This window comes from Diabrotica virgifera, chromosome 2 (assembly GCF_917563875.1).
Source record: "Diabrotica virgifera virgifera chromosome 2, PGI_DIABVI_V3a".
Classification (NCBI taxonomy): domain Eukaryota; kingdom Metazoa; phylum Arthropoda; class Insecta; order Coleoptera; family Chrysomelidae; genus Diabrotica; species Diabrotica virgifera.
Genome location: NC_065444.1, coordinates 22,683,670 through 22,705,924, shown reverse-complemented (window position 1 = coordinate 22,705,924; position 22,255 = coordinate 22,683,670). Strand labels below are relative to the sequence as shown.

General features: G+C 32.6%; 1 protein-coding gene across 2 annotated transcripts in view; it reads left to right on the top strand.

Annotated features, from left to right (window-relative positions):
* Positions 1 to 22,255, top strand: part of LOC114333567 (uncharacterized) — a 49,077-nt gene that overhangs the window by 9,202 nt on the left and 17,620 nt on the right. For both annotated transcript variants that reach the window (XM_028283460.2, XM_028283459.2), the window contains exons 10-17: positions 1,564 to 1,727; positions 3,553 to 3,747; positions 5,879 to 6,014; positions 11,154 to 11,476; positions 13,658 to 13,750; positions 14,858 to 15,155; positions 18,398 to 18,568; positions 21,390 to 21,585. In XM_028283460.2, the coding sequence (XP_028139261.2) occupies positions 1,564 to 1,727; positions 3,553 to 3,747; positions 5,879 to 6,014; positions 11,154 to 11,476; positions 13,658 to 13,750; positions 14,858 to 15,155; positions 18,398 to 18,568; positions 21,390 to 21,585 (1,576 nt within the window). The remainder of the gene's footprint in view (positions 1 to 1,563; positions 1,728 to 3,552; positions 3,748 to 5,878; positions 6,015 to 11,153; positions 11,477 to 13,657; positions 13,751 to 14,857; positions 15,156 to 18,397; positions 18,569 to 21,389; positions 21,586 to 22,255) is intronic.

Below are 22,255 nucleotides of genomic sequence, written 5' to 3'. Positions count from 1 at the left end.
CACACCATCATCGTGTATGTCATAATATCCGAACGAAAGACCAGAGTAAAGGCATTGATCGGACTGTGCCCTTCTAAAGCTGAAAAGGTAGCTACGGAATCACCCACGGTGTGTAAGCATTTGCGCCACGCCAGGTTAAAGAAAATCCTGCTCATCTAAATCTGAACGTTTCAACGAAAGGTCGGCACCTCCTCTTCATTAAAAAATAACAAATATCGTCAAAAACCCTAGAAATAATCATTGGATGATAAATTAAATTGTGACCTATTAGCAACAATTGATTACACTATTTTTATTATTTAAAATTAATGTGCTAGGCTACTAAGGCCACTTGCACAAGAACGGTTACAAATGAAAAAGTATTACAATAAAAAATATGTTACACAATACAAAAAAGTTATGATACAATGAAATTATTATATTTTATAATACAACTGAATGTCTTTAAAAAACTTTATGGCGCAGTTTGTTTGTTCCGCATTACTAAGTATGTCTCTTATTGTGTTTGAGGTGATAAAATAGTCTTCTGGCAGAATATTGGAGACATTCGGTGAGATTATGATTCACTGCCAGTTGTAATTGACAGCTTTCACAATTAGTCGGTTGCTGGATGACATCAGGTAACCCATGTGTTAATTTTAGGTTTGTTCCAACACAACGAGAATCCGTTCATGTAGCAATCACCGTCCTGCACAGTAAACAAAATAACCCATGGAACTCACGACATACAGATACAGAACGCATGGAACGTATTATTTTATAGTAACGTGATCGTTACATTACGGTTCTCGTGTTGGAACAAACCATAACCCGATACGAAGTCGTCTTGTCACGATAAGAGATCTCCTCTAGACAAACTTGTAGGGCCAAAAATAGGAGGACTGTCGATTAACGGTTGAATTTGATATTTGATTGTAAAGCTGAACAGTTGATGTCCCATTTTTGTTGCCATCGAGTTCTTGTTCTTCTTTTAATGCGAGCTTTTATATGATTGCTAATTTGGTTGTTATCGGCGGGAACAGATGATTTTGAGGCAATCTTGACATGATGGTCTGCAAGCTCATTGCCTGTTATTCCAATATGAGATGGTAACCAGATCAGAGTAACTGTTATATTTTGGGAAAAGATAAGTTGGTAATGGTCATGGATCTTTTGGACGATAGGATTATCACTGAATATATTTTGGATAGACTGGATTGAGGCTAGAGAGTCTGTGCATATAGCAACTTGCTTATTTGATGGTGAAATGTATTTGATAGCTTGAAGTATGTTAAATAATTCGCCAGTGTGAATGCTACAAAAGGAGGAGATAAGAAAGCCGTGATATAAGGCTACACTATTTGAATTGAATTCGATTGATGCTTATCGTGATTAAAAATTTTTTCATCATCATCACTGGCTCGACAACCCTTTCTGGGTCTTGGCCGGGATTCTTCTCCATTCTGATCTGCTTCGTGCTTTTTTTCTCCAGTTTTTTATTTTTAAGGTTATTATATCATTTTCTATTTGTTCTAAATATCTCTAAATATGTTCTAAGTATTTTTTAATGTTCATTAATTTTAGGTATACTACAGGATATGTGGATTTTAAGAGGCAATTTTAGTCAAAGCGATAGAAAGTTTGATCTAATATCGAGAAATTTCCAAAGCCCCGCTATTTGCTTTGCATTATTAATGACAATAAAATCAATAGCCCTTAAAGACTTTCTTAAAGAAACAATCGACGAGGTAACAAATTATAAAACTGTATTTAATCTAATATACTTTTTTTAATACGTTTGCATTGAAATCCTGAGAAGAACAATAAAATCTTTCTTTGTATTATGTTTTAACGTTAGTGACAAAAGAATTAAACTGGCCACAAAAATACAGCTTTTTTCATATATGTCATCATCATCAATGGTGCTACAGCCCTATGAAAGAGCCTCGACCTTCCCAAGTCTATTACGCCAGTCAGTCCTATCCATTGCCAACCGTTGCCAGTTTGCTGCTCCTATTTTTCTCCCATCCTCATCTACACCATCTTTCCATCTAAGTTTTGGCCTACCCCTATTTCTACTTCCCACAGGTTGTGACATAAGGATTCTTCTAAGAGGGTTGTTATGCTGTGATCTTGCTAGATGTCCTGCATATCTTAGTCTTCCTATTCTTATAAGAGATACTACGTCTTTACCACCAAATATATGTTTATATCTGTGGTATACCTCGTAGTTGTACGTCCTCCTCCAAATACCATTTTCACAGATGCCACCGAATATGCCTCTCAGGAACCTTCGTTCAAATATAAGCAGAAGGTTTTCATCTGCCTTGAAGATGGTCCATGTATCCGATCCATATGTCAACACTGGTTGTATAAGGGTTTTGTATATGGTTATTTTTGTTTTTTGGCTTAAGTTTCTTCTTCTCATATGTCTACTCAGTCCAGAATAGCGTTTTTTTTTTTCGCTAGGATTATCCTTCGCTTGATTTCTTCCGTCATGACGTTCTCCTTGGTGATCAGGGAGCCTAAGTATGTGAATTTGTCCACCACTTCAAAGGTAGAGTTATCAACAGAGAATTGGTGACCGATGTTTCTGGCTCTATTGTTGGGTGTTGATGCCATCATCTTAGTTTTCTCCTCGTTTACTGTCAGGCCCATATTTTTTGAGGCATTTGAGAAGGTGGTATACATTTCTTCTAGTTTGCGTGTTGTGCGGGCAACTAGGTCCACGTCATCGGCATATGCCAAAATTTGGGATGATTTATTAAAAATATTTCCTCTGTTGTCTATTCGGGCATCTCTGACCGCCTTTTCCAGAGCTATGTTGAAGAGGAGACACGCCAGCGCATCTCCCTGTCGCAGCCCAACATTCGTTTCAAACGCCTGTGACTGTTCGCCCTGTATTTCGACTTTGCAAACGACTTTACGCATTGTAGCCTTAACCAATCTTATCAGTTTGTCAGGGATGTGGAATTCATCCACGGCTTCATACAATTTATTTCTTAGGACACTATCATAGGCCGATTTAAAATCTACGAAAAGATGGTATGTGTCGATATTGAATTCATTAGTTTTTTCCAGTATTTGTCTTAGCACAAAGATCTGGTCTGTTGTTGATCGACCAGGCCTAAAACCACTTTGATATTCTCCAAGAAGCTCCTCTTTTTCATATATGTAGGTACTCAAAAAACTTATAATTTGACGTCGGCTGCCATTATGATGACGAACTAAGAGTGAATGAAATCGATGCGTTCGGTTATGTTATAACCTATCGCCAGACTAATTAAGAATTGAATGGCAGCATAGACATTCTTTATGGGTGCTTATAAAAGGTAATGCAGCCGCATTTATATTTTACGCGGTTGATTTCACCCACTTTTAAAATAATTACACCCAGACAAAATGAAGGATAGAGAGAAACTTGATAATAAGGCGTAGTCATAGTCTACGAAATATTCACAGTCTAGAAAAATGGAATTCCGGTTTTTTGCAAAATTTGTTTGGATTTGTTTTATTTAAAACACAATTGAAAGTCATTTCTTGAATAAATCCCTAAATGAAATATATTTTTAGATTTTAGATACTGGAGACAGCTTTTATAAACAATCAGTGCAGACATTGTCGGAAAAAGAACAATTTATCAATAGGATGTTGATGCTAACTGAAATAAACAAGAATTTTAAATGGAAAGATAAAATGGTAGATTTTGACGTTGAAGAATGCCTTTCTAATGGCTTGTTTGACTGCAAAGACACAAACTTTAATAAGGTAAAAAATTGTTTATTTTTATTCTTAGCTATGTACTTAACATTAATTAATTAAAAAAATTGAAATCTGAAAATAATGATAAGATTGAGATACTTGAAACTTAAGCTTAATCATATACTTGTCAAACTTCTTATGTAGTTTTTGGTTTAAAGATTTATTTATTATTTGTTCATTGTACTTTGTATTAGTAGTAACATTGTTTGTGTAATAGCAGTAAATCATGGGTACAACAAACAAATAATAATCAAAATTGCATAATAAAAACTTCATAATAGAGCCCCAAAATTAGTCTTTTCATCACCAAAAAAAAACAGTCCCTTCTAATCGATAACATAAAAAGGCAAAAAAAGAAAAGAATAACACCAGCTTTCAAACCAAACAACAATTTAAGCAGGAATCTTCTTCTTTACGTGCCATCTCCGCGACGAAGGTTGGCAATCATCATTGCTATTTTCACTTTTGACACTACAGCCCGAAAGAGTTCAGTTGAGCTGCATCTTTCTGCAGGACATTTTCTCCTACCTATGCTGCGCCTTCCTTGAATCTTTCCCTGTATAATTAATTTTAGGAGTTCATATCTGTCACCACGTGTTATATGACCCAAATATTGAAGTTTTCTTATTTTGATGGAATTCAGTATCTCCCTGCTGTTCTGTATTCTCCTTAGTACTTCCTCATTGGTTATTCTGTCTGTCCAAGAGATTCTCAGCATTATTCGATACGTCCACATCTCAAATGCTTCCAATCTATTGAGGCATTGTTTATTGAGAGTCCATGTCTCCACACCATACAAAAGAACAGAAAATACATAACATTTTAGCACTCGCTTTCTAAGATTTAGGCTGAGGTCTCTACTACATAATATTTGTTTCATATTAGTGAATGCACTTCTACTGGCCTTTTCTATTCTAATTCGGATTTCTTTGGTATAATCGTTTGTTTCACTAATGTTTGTCCCTAAATAGTTATAATTCTGAACTCGTTCTATCGTCTTATTATTTACGTGTAGATTGATGTTTCTAATATTTTTCTTTGATATAACCATAAATTTCGTTTTCTTTATGTTTAGTGACAGACCAAATTCTTCACTCGTTGCAACAACCTTATCTAAAATTATTTGTAGATCTGTAATAGTTTCTGCTATTAGTATTGTGTCATCGGCGTATCTAATATCACATATCGGTAGGCCATTTATTTTTATGCCTGCTACTTCATCTTCTAATGCTTTTTTTGGATATTTCTTCTGAGTATGCATTAAACAGTGATGGCGACAAGACACAGCCCTGTCTAACGCCTCTTTTGATTTTTATTTTATTGGTGTTTAAGTTATTTATTCTTATGACAGCTTCTTGTTCATAATACAGATTATTTATTATTCTTATATTCCGTGTGTCGATGTTCTTTGTTCTCAGTAGTTTTATTAACGGATTATGTTTCACCGTACCGAATGCCTTGTTATAATCTAGGAAGCAGACATAGATGTCCTGGTTTACATCTAAACATCTCTGTATTAGCACATTTACTGCAAATAATGCTTCTCTGGTTCCTTGAGCATTTCTAAATCCGAACTGAGTTTGTCCAATGTCTTGTTCTAACTTTTTGTATATTCTACGATGAATAATCTTTAGAAACACTTTAGAAACACTTAAGCAGGAATAACAAGAGCCAAAAGAATAAGCACTCAAACACATGCTGTGTATACAAGCTACTTGTGGTGTCTGACCAAAAACTGACATCGGTCAAACTGTCAGAACCTTTAACAAACATATAGCAGACCACAAAAGGGCTTTTAATAATTGAAAAACATATTCTACGTACGTACTTCACCTAATCAGATGTTCAATGACCAATTTTAAATTCTCTATTTTTCTTATAATCTATGGAAATTAATAAATTAAAAAACACAGATATAATTCTGAATAATCAACTTGAGCCAAAGAACTCTCCCCTCCTCTCAATTAAAGACAATAAAGTGTAGACGCCTAGTAAATAAAATAAATAAATAAATAAAAACTTGAGAAAGGTACACTGCCGAAACAGCTGTAGTGAAATTAATTTGTAATAAATTTTGTGGAAGCATTGAAAACAAAATATTCCAATACAACAATTTTAACTATTTTAAATATTTTAGACAATTCACAACTATTTCAACACTTTTGATTCTGGAATAATAACTTGTCGTTCTATGTCCATTGTTCTTTGGAAATCAGAAGACAAATTTTATTATTTTGACAGTCATAATAGAAACGAAAAAGGATTCGCAACACGTAAGTAAAAGTATTTCATCGCAAAAGCCTCAAACTCATCCAACTTGCCTCTTCTCTTTCTTTTCTACTAGATGTTTTTCTCTTGTTATGACCTTGTTTCACATAATATTCTAGAGTATTTCTTCTATATTATATGTTTGCTCATATAATATGAGATTCTCATATGCTTCTCATAATAGCCTTCTATGAATCCTCAAATCTAAAACGCCGTCTACACCAGGGGTTGGTAAAGTGCATGCGGCCCTTTATACATTTTTTGCGGCCCGCGAAAAAAAGTGAATTAATTTCATTTAAAGATTTTTTTTTAATTATTGCTAATATTAATAAATAAATATAGATAATGCAGCTATTAATTGACACTTTCGCAACGGGTGATTTTTCCGCGAATTTTCAACATAACACGGGCAATTATTTGGGTTTCCGGCAGAGTTTTGTCGGCTCCCTGAATGAAATCCACGAAATTTCAACAAATGGAGACGATATTTTTGAAGTAGTTTGGAACTATTTGGAAAATTTTAAATTAACGCTGTAACCACGTAGTAAGTGTAACAACTGACAGAGCACCAAATTTAAGAGGAGCAAATATTGTAATGTTAAGAAAACTTAAAGATTGCGTCCATGAACAATTTTCAGAACATAAGTTATTATTTTTTACTGCTTAATCCATGAGCAGGTACTGTGCAAAAATGTTTTGCAAGTAGTCAACTCCAACGTCATTTCAATTATAACTAATATTGTTAATTATTATTCGTTCAATAGGATTAAATCATCGTGCATATTTTTATATTATTTAATTCTTTCAAAGAAAACAAAAACAATGAAGGGAATCTAAGATTTTTCAAATTTATATCTTTGTTTATTTTGATTTAAATGACGCGTGTTGCATATTACGTATGATGCGTGTTTGCATTTATTTAAACACGGAATTTCCATTCAAATATTTAAGTGACTAATAGCAATGTGAAAATAGAATTTACTATTTGGGAATAAGCCACAATTTAAGTTTGAAATTAAATTTATTTGACGTTTCGCTTTCCACTTCGGAAATCGTTATCAAAATACAAAACATTAATAAATTAAACTAATTAAATAAATGTTTAATTTATTAATGTTTTGTATTTTGATTTATAACGATTTGCGAAGTGGAAATCGAAACGTCAAATAAATTTAATTTCAAACTTAAATTGTTGCTTATTCTCAAATAAAATAGTAAATTGAATAATATGTCACAAGGAAATAGCTTCAGAACAATATTAGGGAAAAAACAAATAGGTTCATAGTGGTAGGGGAGCCCAAGCGGGGATTTTTGCAGTTACTCGAGCGCGTCAGATTATCATATGGAGAGAAACCTGGTACCCTGCAGATGTACCTCTACTATATATTGGCTCTTAACACAGGGGAGTTCGTTAAGGGGGGCCCGAAAAATAAAATCTATCCTCAAAAAAACTCGAAATTGTCAGATTAAGATAAGGTAAGTTAAGTACATGCAAAAGATTGTATATTTCAAAAATCTGACGATTTGAGCCGGGCGTAAGGAAATGGGTGAGTCCCAAAGTTTCACAAGAAAAAAGCGAATATTTCGCGAAATGAATGACAGATCGAAAAACTAAAAAATATGTGCTCAATATTTTTTTAAACTCTATCGAATGATACAAAACACGACTTCCCAACGGAGAGGGGTGGGGGGTAAATTTAATACTTTAAATACGAATCCTGCTATATTTCGCGAAATGAACATCAGATCGAAAAACTGTAAAATACACTTATTTAATATTTTTAAAAAATCTATCGAATGGCACCAAACACGACCCCCCACGAAGGTGGGGTGGGGGTTACTTTAAAATCTTAAATAGAAGCCCTCATTTTTTATTGCACATTTGGATTCCTTACGAAAAAATAAGTAACTTTTATTCCAAACATTTTTTTATATTATGCATAGATGGCGTTATAATCGGAAAAAACGATTGTTGGAAATGGAAAATTAAATTAAAAAATGGCAAGCGCCCACTAAAATGGAAAATGTTACTTAACTTTTTTTGGTTTTAGGACCTACTCTTCACAACCCAATAGGTCTCCAAAGCGCTCGAGTGACTGCACATTTAGCATACTTTGCTCCCCTACCATAGATAAAATATAGATACACATATATTTAAGGGGAAATACCATGTTTAATTAAGTGCGAATGCTGTTTAGGGGGGGGGTACGGTTTGAAAAATTGGAAGTTTTTGATTTTTTTATTATTTTAAATGAAAGTACATAAATAAATAAATAAAAAAACTTCAAGAATACTCTCTAAAATTTTTAGATTTGACCGAAGTAAAATTACCGAAAGTAAAGCATATTTAATATCTCTACCTTCGACTCGCTTTGCAGTAGCTTGAGCGTAGTGAGAAACGTTCAACAGCTGTTCCCGTCTATTTTGTAAATTACTCTGCGATTCAAAAACATATTCCGGCGTGCATCACTTTACGATTTGACAGACAAAAAACAAATTGAAATAAAAGTTCTCAAACCAAACGCGTTTTTCTCAAAACTGCTCTTTTCAAAGGCGGTGGACATTGTAACTCAAAAACTACCTACTTGACAGATCCACCTGAAATTTTTCATAGCTTTTCTTTAGACATTTCGTGAGGTAACTCTGTCGAGATATGTTTTGGGTAACAATAATGAATATGTTGATTTTCATCCCTTTTTATAAAAATTTCATTATTTTGACTTGTATTTTGAGTAATATCAAAAACTCAAAAATCATTCAAACTAAAAAACTCAACAGCGTTACCTCGAAAAACTCATAAGCTAATAAAATATTTTCGAATTTTTTGTTTCATATGATGCATTGACGAGTTCTACTGCAAAATCCATTTTTTTGGAGCTGCCTGTAAAAGTTTGCCACCGTTGGCTTATTTTTCAATATTTGGTCTGGAATATTTTTTGAATAATCCTTGGATTGTACTGAATATATGTTTATTTAATTTAAAAATAAAATAATTCTACCATAATTTCAAACAAAATTCAAGAAAAGGTGCTTGAAATGTTGATTTCCAACCATGCCCCCCACCCTTAAACACAATTAGTAAAAAGTTAAAAATTCGAACATGTTAAGGTAACAAATATTGCTGCCCTCGGTAATAGACAAAAATATTTTGTGGCCCTTACTAAAAAAAGTTTGCCCACCCCTGGTCTACAATCTCGCCGAAGTCGATCGAAGTTCAACAAGTACGAGAGTGTAGAATGCAACCTTGTGTAGCTTTGCCTAACTTCGTTCTACTTCCGAAATCTGTCGGTCTGGTCAAAGGGATCTTTGTCGGTATCGCACTTCGAACGAGTGTGTAGAGAGGGTACTTCGGACTTCGGTCAACTTTGGCGAAGTAACTTCGCCGAGAATGTAGAGCCTGTTTAAGCCTCAAACCAAAAACAGGAACATGATCTGACGTTATGTCAGCACTTATGTAACTTTTAACTGATAGATATCCATTACGGAATCTCTTGTTCATCTTTATGTAACCAATTTGATTCCGTATTATGTTTCCTGGTTGATTTTGCGGAAAGACCCAGGTATATAAGTTTCCTATTAGTAGTTTGAATTTAGTATTGCAAATTCTTCTGCCTCTACCAACAGTTTTAATCTTTCTCCCCTTTCATTTCCCTTCACTAGACTAAAATCCCCAATGAAGTCCTTTTTAAGTTATTTAAGATGGCTCTAGCGAGTAGGGATGGCGGTTTTTCACAAAACACCGGTTTTCGGTTATACCGGTTTTTTTTGCTTACGGTTTAACCTGGCGGTTATAACCGGCCAAAAAAAATCGGTTTTTCCAAAAACTGGTTTTCGGTTTTTTTAATCCAATAGATTACAATGTTACATTTACAATGCACTTTAGTTTGCGATACTCCACTCGACTCGATACTCGATATCAATATGATCAAAATTAGTACTATCGAAAAAACATCAATATCAATATAAATAAAACACAATTTTTAATAAAACCATTTTATTCTATTAATTATTATATTTATTTATTATTTTATTAATATTATATATTTATTGATTATTATTAAAAATAATATACCGTACGATTAATATATACATATTGCAATAATATACAATTTAACCCAACCATTTTAACTTATAAAAAATTTCCCAGACTCTTTCAAATGGGAATTAGAAAAAACAATATCAACATAAATATTTTACTTAAAAATAAATTGGATAATGCAATTTATCTTTTATTTTTACTACCATCAAAAAAATGTATCATCTATTTCTTTTAACACGTTTATATATTTGTATAATAGGTACATTTTAACTCATTTAATACTTCCTGTATGGGTGTATCGTTTTGAAAACGTAGGGAAATCCTTGGAGATTCGTATTCGTAATCGGTAATTCGATATTCATAGTCAGAACATTATTTTTGGTAATCAGAAAAAGTCATTCACCCACTTTCAATGTTAAGAGTCAAGTGTGAAAAATAGATGATGTTTGCGTCTACTTCAACCAGATCACTTCTATGTAAATATTATGATTACAAATACCTTTTCAACGAAATATTATAATAAATCTTAATTGTTTCTGGCTGATGTGAGTTTGCACTTTCAGTTTGCTTCTGTATTTATAAAATAAAATTTGAATATTGGTTTTGTTTGGAATAATTACTTGAGAATAATAATTATGATTGGGATCCAAAATAACACCTAACCTAATCCTAACCACCGTAAAAACCTAATAACCGGTTTTTACTTTAAAAAGAAAAAACCGGTTATAACCGGGACAAAAAAAACAACCGGTAAAACCGGTTATTGTGAAGTAAAAAAACCGGTTTTACGTTAAAACGGGTAGGTTTTTCCCATCCAGCGAGCCTCTAGCCTCTGACAAAGATTTTCATATAATTTCCCGGTATTCATCTGCTACTTTCTAATCAAATAGTTGAACCCGCTTATTGGAATAGCCTTCGTGCCACGCAAAAATATTCCTATAACCGGAATATTATAATAACCAATCATTGGTAGCTAGTAGAAACGTTTTGGGACCTCAAATTTTATTCCTTAAACCGAGATATTCCTTTAACAGGTATTCCAATAATCGGGTTCGACTGTACCTGAATATGGGAAAACGATTTTAACAGTTTAAGTTCATTGTAGCTTATGGTACTGCCTGCATTTTAAGATCATCCCAATTAAACAGTTTAATTGACGTTTTACTAGCAAATTTTGCACCTACTCCAGAAAACTTCTACAATGTACATAATGTCAAGGTGACTTTCTCTGAAATGGATGACGATGACCTGATCCGTCCCGTTATGGAGTTCTATAAGAGACTTGGAGAAAATAAATTAATACTGAGATCGCTTTATAGTGAAATTTCTAATAAATACGATTTAAATGTTCGCAAACAGACTGTACCCATGTGCGTAATGGCGATAGGTTTCAACAGGCTGAAACCCTCCATAGAATGGAACCAACAGGTAAATATTGTATGCTAGCTGCATGTAAGCATTATGTAAAAGTTGTATTACCTATAACTGACATATTTTTAATATGATGTATTTTTCAGTAATCAATATTCCTGGTGTCTAATCACCAATTTGTTTTCTTCTTCATCTTTTTTAAAAGCAATTCTGCTTTATCATTCCTTTTTCTATTTAGCCGTACGTTAGATTTCTTCTAATGTATTTACTCTTCTTTCGATCTTTTCCTGTAATTCTTCTCAATACTCTCATCTCCGCCGTTTTCAGTATTCTTTACGTTATTATTCTTATTATTTCTAATAATTTTATTTCTGCATATATGTTATTATTGGTCTTACACTGCATTTATACAGGGTGTTTGTAAATAAGCATGAACATCCTTAAGGGTTAATTCTACATGAAAAAATAATGGCAGTTTGCTCTATAAACGTATGTCCGCAAATGCTTCGTTTCCGAGATACAAGGTGTTGAAATTTTTATTTCAAACTGCCAATTGTTTTATTGCTCTACGACCGTTTGACCTATGGAAATTAAATTTGGTGGGTTTTAAGAGGTAGCTATTGCGCATTTTTTGATGTACAAATAACAGTTTTGTATTCATCATTGGCGCGACTACGGGTAATGCTCTGAATTTTTTTAAAGAAAAAAATAGTACGCTACTAAAATATTTCAAATTAAAAATTATTTTTGTGTTCCATGTTTAATTTATGATAAAGAACCTTTCTTGTCTTTTTTCATATGGTGCACCGTTTTTATGCAAAAAAATAAAACATCTTCGCGCGTATTTTTCATGTCGTAATACATTATCAAGAACTCTCCAATATAATAATACCAAACTTAGAACAATAACAGAAAACATTTCTAAAAAGATTTTAACTATGTGCAAGGCTACAACAAATGTTCAAAATTACCTCCTTTAAAGGTGACAGAGTAATTTTATATTCACCATTGTCGCGCGTACGGGTAATGACCTGAATTTTTTAAAGATAAAAATAGTACGCCACTGAGATATGTCAAATTAAAAATCATTTTTGAATTGCTCGTTCAATTTGCGACAAAAAATCGTTCCTGTCTTTTTTTCATATGAGGCGCTGTTTTTATGCAAAAAATAAAACATCTTAACGTTTACAAAGTATTTGAAATCTATGCCTATGAAATCTACCTCGAATAATTTGTAAGCGTTAAGATGTTTTATTTTTTTTGTATAAAAACGGCGCCGCATATGAAAAAAGAAAAGAATGATTTTTTGTTGTAAATTGAACGAGGACTTCAAAAATGATTTTGTGTTTGACGTATCTCAGTGGCGTACTATTATTTTCTTTAAAAATTCAGACCATTTCCTGTACGGGCGCCAATGGTGTATATAAAATTATTCTGTCACCTTTAAACGAGGTAATTTTGAACAGTTGTTGTAGCTTTGTACTTAGTTAAAATATTTTTAGTAATATTTTCTGTTATTGATCTACTTTGGTATTATCATATTGGAGAGTTCTTGATAATGTATTAAGAAATGAAAAATACGCGCGAAAATGTTTTATTTTTTCGCATAAAAACGGTGCACCATATGAAAAAAATACAAGAAAAGTTTTTTTTCATAAATCAAACGTGGAATATAAAAATAATTTTTAATTTGAAATATCTCAGTGGCGTACCATTTTTTCTTTAAAAAAATTCAGACCATTACCCATAGGCGCGCCAATGATGAATACAAAATTGTTATTTGTTTGTCAAAAAATGCGCAATAACTACCTACTAAAACCCACCAAATGTAATTTTCATATCTCAACCGATCTTAGAGCAAAAAAAAATTGGCAGTTTGAAACAAAAATTTCAACTCCCTGTATCTCGGAAACCAAACATTTGCAGACTAACGTTTATGGAGCAAACTGCCATTATTTTTTCATGTAGAATTACCCCTTAAAGTTTTTTATACTTATTTACTAACACCCTGTATATTCTTGACTTCTTCTTAGTGATATGTCATTTTCGCCATATTAAAGTGTTAATAAGGCATCCTGCTAGTATACCTGGTTTTTATACTTGATCTCTCACTTATCTCACCAGGTCTCTCTATCCAAACAGTGTCATTTCAAGGTATGTTATTTCTATTACTTGTTCAATATGAAATCAATATAAACGTAAAAAAGATAAAGCTAAAAATAAGTTACTGATTTTCAGGATATCGATGAAATCCTCAACAAAGGAGATGCATTGTACACCGATTGTATATCAGAAATACTTAAAGAGGAAGAAACATTGCATTTGACACAGGTAATTAAATTTGCACATAGCAACATAGTGCTTACTCTATTCTGTCCGAAATTTAAAAGAAAAACGGTTAATTAAATTTATTTTAATGAATCTAAAAAACTTAATTACTAAAAACTTACCAAAAAGCTGACCGACCCAGTTGGCTGGTATCTTTCGTAGGACTCTAGTGTTCATTTTTCAAGCAGGCATCAGTACTTCTTCTTCTTCTTCGTTTTTTTGGCTTGCATACAAGTGCATCTGCCAGCACATTTTATGTAGGTTATGTGAGTCTTGCTCGAAGCAATGCACAACCTACGTTTTTATCCTTACAAATAATAATATATATAAATTTTCTTCAAATATCCATTATTCCATTTAACTAAGAACAAACACATTAGCAACCATGCTCGAAAATAATTCTTCCTTAATAAAGACAAATTGCCATAATTTTACTACAATAACTATAACAGACAACACTAAACTACTTCACTTTCACGAATTATAACTAAAAATTAACTTTTCTTTGGGGATTATTTAGATAACTTCAAATAAATTTTTCATTCTACATAAAACATCCTTCGTTCGGTGGCCATTGCCGCCAAAGATCCCCCCAGGCATTAGTACGTTCCCTTAAAGTGAATTTGTCTAACATCGACCTTGTGTCACACGTTTTTTTAATATGTAAGATTTTCAATATGTGCCTAATATAAGGATTATTAGGTATTGCTATGTAGCTAGTTTTAATTACCGTTAAGATATTTTCACTGATGATGGTCTGATAAGGCCGAAAACGTTATGCACTTTTGAAACCTTTTAAATAATTTAAATTTTATAATAAAGGTATAGGCTTATGCTTCATCAGTTTTTACTTCATCGTTAATTTTTTAAACTATTCTGTATAGCCAATCACTGGCAGTTTTTCTTTTATTAAATGATAAAAGCGTATCGGTTTTAAGCTTACAAGAAAGCTTAAAATTCAGGAAAATATAGTAAACAAACAACGCGAATAGAGTAGATATACCAAAATATCCTGGAGCTAGATGTTTATAAGGTCCTCCACGAATAACGTAAATAAAATTTTAATAATCAAAAGGTTAAAAATTAAAAAAAAATTGTATTTTGTTGAAGATACGAACCGGAAACGTAGCTCCATTGGATCAGACAACTGCAAATGAAGAAGCAGAAAATGGCGAGAAAGAGGCTGTAACACCAGAAGAGGGTACCAAAACAGGTAACGATGTGACGAAATCCAATGAAGAAACCAAGCCAGAGACCACAGAATTAGAAGGCTCAGTCAAAGAAGAGGAAGAAGTAGAAGAAGAGGAAGATGAACACGCTCCAATTCAGATTACTTTGGATAACATGAAAAAGGAATTTAATATTGGACTTAATAAATTTGATGTAGAAGTTGAAACTGAAGCAGAAGGTAATGTATATGTTTAAATATTTACGTATGAAAGGAGTTAAAAAATATCGTACCTAAGTAGGATTCTATATTTAGTTTTTGGTAATATTATTGTAGCATTCTTTTTGCATGCTGTATAAGGTTTAATTCGCATCCTACAAATATTTGAAAGAGTTTTTTAATTTCGAATTGTGTCTCAAAAATTGTCTAACTAGAAAGCATACTCTAAATATTTATTTGCCAAATTACCTTGGATAAGTCGCGTTCTTCTTTAAATTGTTTCTACAAATCTCATAAGTTTCTATTGAACACTTTAGGAATTACCGAGTGGGATAAACAAAATCCAATTACTTATTTACATTGTAAAATGCTGTTATCAGAATGATAAGTATTTGTTTGTACAGCTAGATGTCTCTACGTGCCTCTACCGAGATGGCTACGTCTTTCGCTATAGTTACGAAATTCTTTAAGATCATGAGGGAGTAGTTTCGAAGTCAAAAATAATGAGGCTGTACAAGCTGTATTTGTTTTCTTGAATAGGCCTTTACCGATAAAGTGTAGCTTTGGCAGTTATTGTTTGTATTTTAATACTTATATGGAAATCTGTTATGGTGTCCATCCTGTTTTTTGTCATGGTATCTATTATTCCCATGGATTATACTTAGATCCAAAACCAGTCCTGTGACGCAGCTCATCCAGTTATTACTGATTAGAAACATACATTAATTTTAAAAGTTTTTAGACAAGGGCGGATCTGTAAAAATATTAGTACATTTGGACGTTGAGAGGTGACTCCAATTTTTTTGCAGAAATTGCTTGAAAATAACTCAAATAATAATATTTGAGTTATCCTCCCTCTCAAAAAGGTCCGGAACATTGTTTAAATAATCAAAATGTCAAAAAATGAAGGAAAAATTCGATTTCTTTCTTGGTTTTTGATTATAACTTGTGTTTACTTTGAAAAGTAAAATAATGGTCATCGGCGAAAAGGAAGAAAATGAAGTAATTATAAAATGCAAAAATACTCAACTGGAAATAGTTACAGCATATGATTATCTTGGAAGTATTATTACCAATGATGGGAAAATAGACCTCGAAATAACAAACAGAACTAAAAAATCAAATAAACTGTACTACGCACTAGCGCCAATTCTGAGGAAAAAAGAATTGCCCCACGAAACAAAAATTAAAATATATAATACGATTGTGATACCGACGATACTGTATACAAGCGACAATTGGACTTTACAGAAAAAGCATAATAGTAGGATAAATGCAATTGAGATGAGACATTTACGTGCTATAGCCGGAAAGACCAAATGGGATAGAATAAGAAATGAGACAATAAGAGGGATAACTAAACAGGAACCAATAATGAATAAAATAATAAAGAGGCAATTAAACTGGTATGGACATCTGATGAGAATGAAACCTAGTAGACTAGCAAGGAAAATTCACGAAACAAGGAATATTACAAAAAAGAAAAAAGGCAGGCCGAAGAAAAAATGGATACAGCAAATAGTAGAAGCAGGAAAAATCAAACAGAAAACGCTAGAAGAAATGAAACTAATAGCACAGGACCGAAAAGAATGGAAGAGATGGGTGAATATGTAGCTAAATTAAACCCAAATCCGACACCTGAAAGGGTATAAGGAAGGGGAGAAAGAAAGAAAGAAGATTATAACTTTAAAAATATTCATTTCCGAGAAAAGTTGTCGTGCCATAAAAGTTGAGTAATTAAATTTACTACAATATAGAATTGGTTAATAATTTAAAAAATAGTCACCCTTGCTGCAAGATAGCAATTATTGCGAAAAAACCATACAAAAACCAGTATTCGCATTTTACGTTTTTCAACCATTTATGCTACACTTAGGACCTTCATATTTTACCCATAAAAACTTTATGATACATTAAAACAGTACTATAAATTTCATTAAGATCAGTTAGATAGATTTTGCAAAATAAATTTTGCAATCCAGCTTTCGCAAAAAAAAATCATTTTTCAAAATGTTACAGGACTGAAAATAAAGCAGATAGCAAGTTGAATTTTTTTTTGCTTATAGAAGTTTACTGTACCTTTTATTTGCAATTTGCAAAATTAAAATTGATTAACTACCACGGCGTCAGAATTTTTTTTAAATAAACATTAATTATTGGTGCTACGCGCAGGACAGCGGATAGTTTGCTCTGATTGGGCATTCCAACGACCTTAGATAATGATTGATACATTTTAATTTTTATTACATTTCGATATATATAAATAAATTTGTTTATTGCAAAATAAAAACACATACTCTATCTTTTGAAATAACACTTTTTATAGCAAAAACTTTCTTTGTTCATATATTTTAACTTAGAGAATAAAAGTTTATTATTTTTAAACATGTGCAATTGTTTAAACAATATTTCACAAACAATAATAAAATTAGCTTAATTTTTTTGGAATTAAAATATTAAAATACAACAAAATATAGAGTAAGAAAATAATATATTAGATAAAGATTGGAAGACATTTTGGTGGAAATCAACCTGTGTGAATCGAACAACGCTGTCCTGCGCGTAGCACTAAAAATTAATGTTTATTTAAAAAATTTCCTGACGCCGTGGTAATTAATCGATTTTAATTTTGCAAATTGCAAATGAAAGGTACAGTACACTTCTATAAGAAAAAAAAATTCAACTTGCTATCTGTTTTATTTTCAGTCCTGCAACATTTAAAAAAAATGAATTTTTTTTGCGAAAGCTGGATAGCAAAATTTATTTTGCAAAATCTATTAAACCGATCTTAATAAAATTTACAGTGTTATTTTACTATATCATAAAGTTTTTCCGGGTAAAATATGAAGGTCCTAAGTGTAGCGTAAATGATTTAAAAACGTAAAATGCGAATACTTGTTTTTGTGTGTTTTTTTCGCAATTATTGCTATTTTGCAACAAGGGTGACTATTTTTTAAATTTTTAACTAGTTCTTTATTGTAGGAAATTTAATTACGCAACTTTTATGTCAGTACAACTTTTCTCAGAAATGAATAGTTTTAAAGTTATAATCAAAAAACCAATAAAAAAATCGAATTTTTCCTTCATATTTTGACATTTTGATTATTTAAACAATGTTCCGGACCATTTTGAGTGGGAGGATAACTCAAATATTATTATTTGAGTTATTTTCAAGCAATTTCTGCAAAAAAATTTGAGTCACCTCTCAACGTCCATCTCAAAACAGATGCGCCCTGGACTATATATAATGTTCCATATTTTAGGTATCGTCCGACCAGATTTAAGAGAAGCTTTAAAATCGTACTTTGATACGCCTCAAATCAACGAAAATTTCCACTGGGAACTTATGTTAATTACTAAAAATTATTCCGTAATTATTTGGCGAGATGAACATATTTACTACTTATTTGATCCTAAACCAAGAGATAAAGAAGGTAGGCAGGTTTTTTATTACTTTACCTTACTTTAAAATATTACCTCATTTTGGCAAAAGCATCTCATGTTTTTAAGTAGTGCTAGGGTGGTGTTAGCCTCCTTAATAGAAGGTCGCATAATTCCATAATTTCTCAATATTGCCGTTATATTTTTTGTGAAACGTTCTAAGTAATCAGATTGGTGTAGCAAGGACTAGCGAGCGTGTTAAAGTGTGTGGTGTGAAAATCAAGGACAAGGGCTACAGGCTCAAGTTAACTCAGTCTGAATAAAATGACTGACCCTTAAATAAAACCAGAGGTGATAATAGGCGGTTGGAGCATATATCAGTGGTCTCGTTACCTTCTTTTATGTCGTAGGCTCAAAGTAGTACACTATTCTACTCCCAAGATTATTATGTTAAGTTATTATCCTTACAGTTTATACCAGTATTTTTTTGTTTTTCCATTCAACTCCTTGGCCACCAAAGAAGTGCCTATAGAAGAATAGCTTATCATTTAAATTTCCTACAGACTTGTCCACTAGGGTGGTGCGAAAAAAGTCAAGTTGATAATCCAGTATCGCTATAGTGCGGAAAAGTTGCCATTGGTAATTACAAGAAAAACAAAACAAAAATTGTTAAAATCGGACTTTATCTTCCGATCCCGCAACGGGCCTAAAGATTATGAAAAAAATGAAATTTTACCTTTTTTTCGGAAATTTTTATTGATCCTCCATGTACTTTTTATTTATCGCTATAGTAAAATTTATTTACAGTTTTCATGGTTGAGTAATAAAAACAATAGTTTTACGCACTTAACGAATATCTTCCGATCCCGCAAGGTCAATCAAAATCTATAAAAATTTGAAATTGTTGATGATTTTGATAAATTAAAAAACATTTAGTTATCTCATTTTTCTGTTATATTTTGAAGCTATTCGCTTGTTTATATATTGTATAATAATATTTAAACGACCCAGAACTCAGAACAAGAAGGTGGTTGCACTTTTTACTCCACCCACACTCTTCTCTCCATACAACCAATGAGTGTGTGGTTTTTACATTATTTACATAGTACATTTCTTTTTCATTTGTTTGTATCCAGCTTTTAAACGTCAACTTTGAATTTTGATTTGGTGGTAAAATCTGGCAGCATGGACCTTGATTTAAGTGTTGCCTTGATGAATCCATCTCTTGATTGGGTCCCACATACATTAGACGATACTTCCATGACCAACTCTACGTACCGCTAGACAGTTTGCGTATAACAGTGATGGTTTTGTACATTCCAGTCTGGCGTGTTGCCTGATATAATGTATGAACTTATATCTTCATTTGAAACGTTTTGAAGAACTGGTGGAGAAGATAGTTTTGCAACATTCCAATCTAATATTTCAGTGTAGTCATGTGCTTCAAAATTTAAAGTAGGAGGGATGAAATTTCTAATACGTTTGCCCTTGGCTTTAGTCTATCCGGCTTTTAACACTCTCCTTAGCCCTAGCTCTCTAATGTGTTTCCTTTCTCCCTACTACTTGAAATTTTGAAGCACGGGACTAAACTGAAATAATAGACTGGAATATAATGTAAAACTATTGCAGACTGTTGCAAAACTATCTTCTCCACCACTTCTTGGAAGTGTCAAATGAAGATATAAGTTCTTGCATTACATCGGGCGACATACCAGACTAGAATGTACAAAACTATCTCTGACATACGCAAGCTGATGAGAGGTGCCTAAAGTTGGTCACGGAAGCATCGTCTAATGCAGGGGAGGCCAACCCGTCGATCGCGACCCCTAGGTCAGTCGATCGATGGCAAGAAAAAAATTATTTACCTACCTATCTACATATTCCCGTCCTAAATATTACAAAAATTCCTAGTAGTAGATCCCAGAGAATTAGAAAGGCAGACAGTAGATCTCGAGTCCGATTAAGTTGGTCACCCCTGGTCTAATGTATGTGGACCCCAATCAAGAGATGGATTCATATGGGCAACACTTAAATCAAGGTCCATGCTGCCAGATTCTACCACCAAATCACAATACAAAGTTGACGTTTAAAAGCTGGATACAAGCATGAAAAAGAAATTTACTATGTAAATAATGTAAAAACACACTCACTGGTTGGTTGGAGACAAGGGTGTGTGTGGAGCTAGAAGTGCAACCACCTCCTCGTTGTGAGTTCTGGGTTGTTTAAGTATTGTCATACAATATATAAACAAGCGAAAAACTTCACAATGTAGGAGAAAAATGAGATAACTAAATGTTTTTTAATCTATCAAAATCATCGAAAATTTGAAATATTTATAGATTTTGATTGACCTTGCGGGATCGGAAGATATTCGTTAGATGCGTAAAACTGTTGTTTTTATTACATTGACCATGCAAACTGTAAATAAATTTTACTATAGCGATAAATAAAAAGTACATGGAGGATCAATAAAAATTTCCGAAAAAAAGGTAAAATTTCATTTTTTTCATAATCTTTAGGCCCGTTGCGGGATCGGAAGATAAAGTCCGATTTTAACAATTTTTGTTTTGTTTTTCTTGTAATTACCAATCGCAACTTTTCCGCATTATAGCGATACGGGATTATCAACTTGACTTTTTTCGCACCACCCTATTGTCCACTGCTCACGCCTTGTTTATTCTTTTACAGCATATTTGGTTCAATAACCATATGTTGGTCTAAATAATGGAGAACTAGTCCATGATTACTACCATGATCATACACTAATATATATGTATGATACTACTAATATATGTACATTTTTAACGACAATCAGTAAATACTGATTTCAGTTAGGTAGTATCAAAGTTATATTATTATTTGTATTATTTTTAGGATATGTTATTGGTTATGAAGACTGGAGTGAGCTACGTCTCCCCAAACCAAAAAAACCAAAGAGGCATAGAAGAATGAGACCTAGACGTCTACAAAAGTTAAAGGAAGTAGAAGGAGACGAGGTTGTCCAGACAACAACCAATTATGAAACACTAGCCGAGAAAGGCGAAGAAGGCTACACTATGTTGGATTATTTGTAAGCATCTTTTACATCTTTCTATCCTTATAACTAGAAACATAAAGGGTTAAAATAGTGAAAAATGCCTCCAGCGATATTCCAAAAATAAAAATACCATGTTGTTGTACAGCTGGTTCCTAAAAAAACTGATACGACTCTTAGTAAGATTTTGATCATTTTGAGCAGTGTATGATTGGTCTGACATTATATTATATTTATTATGACAGACAAATAATAAAATAAACAAACAAACAGCCATTTTTTGAGGTTGAAGTTATCTGACCAATTTTAAGATTTTGCAGTAACAGTGACAGTATGTAAATAATAAGTATTTATTCTTCAAAATATAATAAATTAAATATAATTAAACTCATATTCATTATATCACACCTCATCAAAAGCTTTTTACAAGAACATAGTCAGCGATTTTGATATGGCTTAGAGACAGACTACATCAAGATCGCCTATAAATCGTGCCGGTAATTGCCTTGCAGCGAGACCAAAAAGAAAAAGAAGAGGAAGAAGAAAGTACACTGCTCAATTTTCTACAAAATACGCTTTAAGAGTCGTATCAGTTTTTTTTTGGAACCAGCTGTACATCAAAGAGTATTCAACTAAAAAAATTTTTAGACCTCTAGCCCCACCCATAACACCCCAAAAAAATAAAACGTGTTTTTTCGTTTTTGAG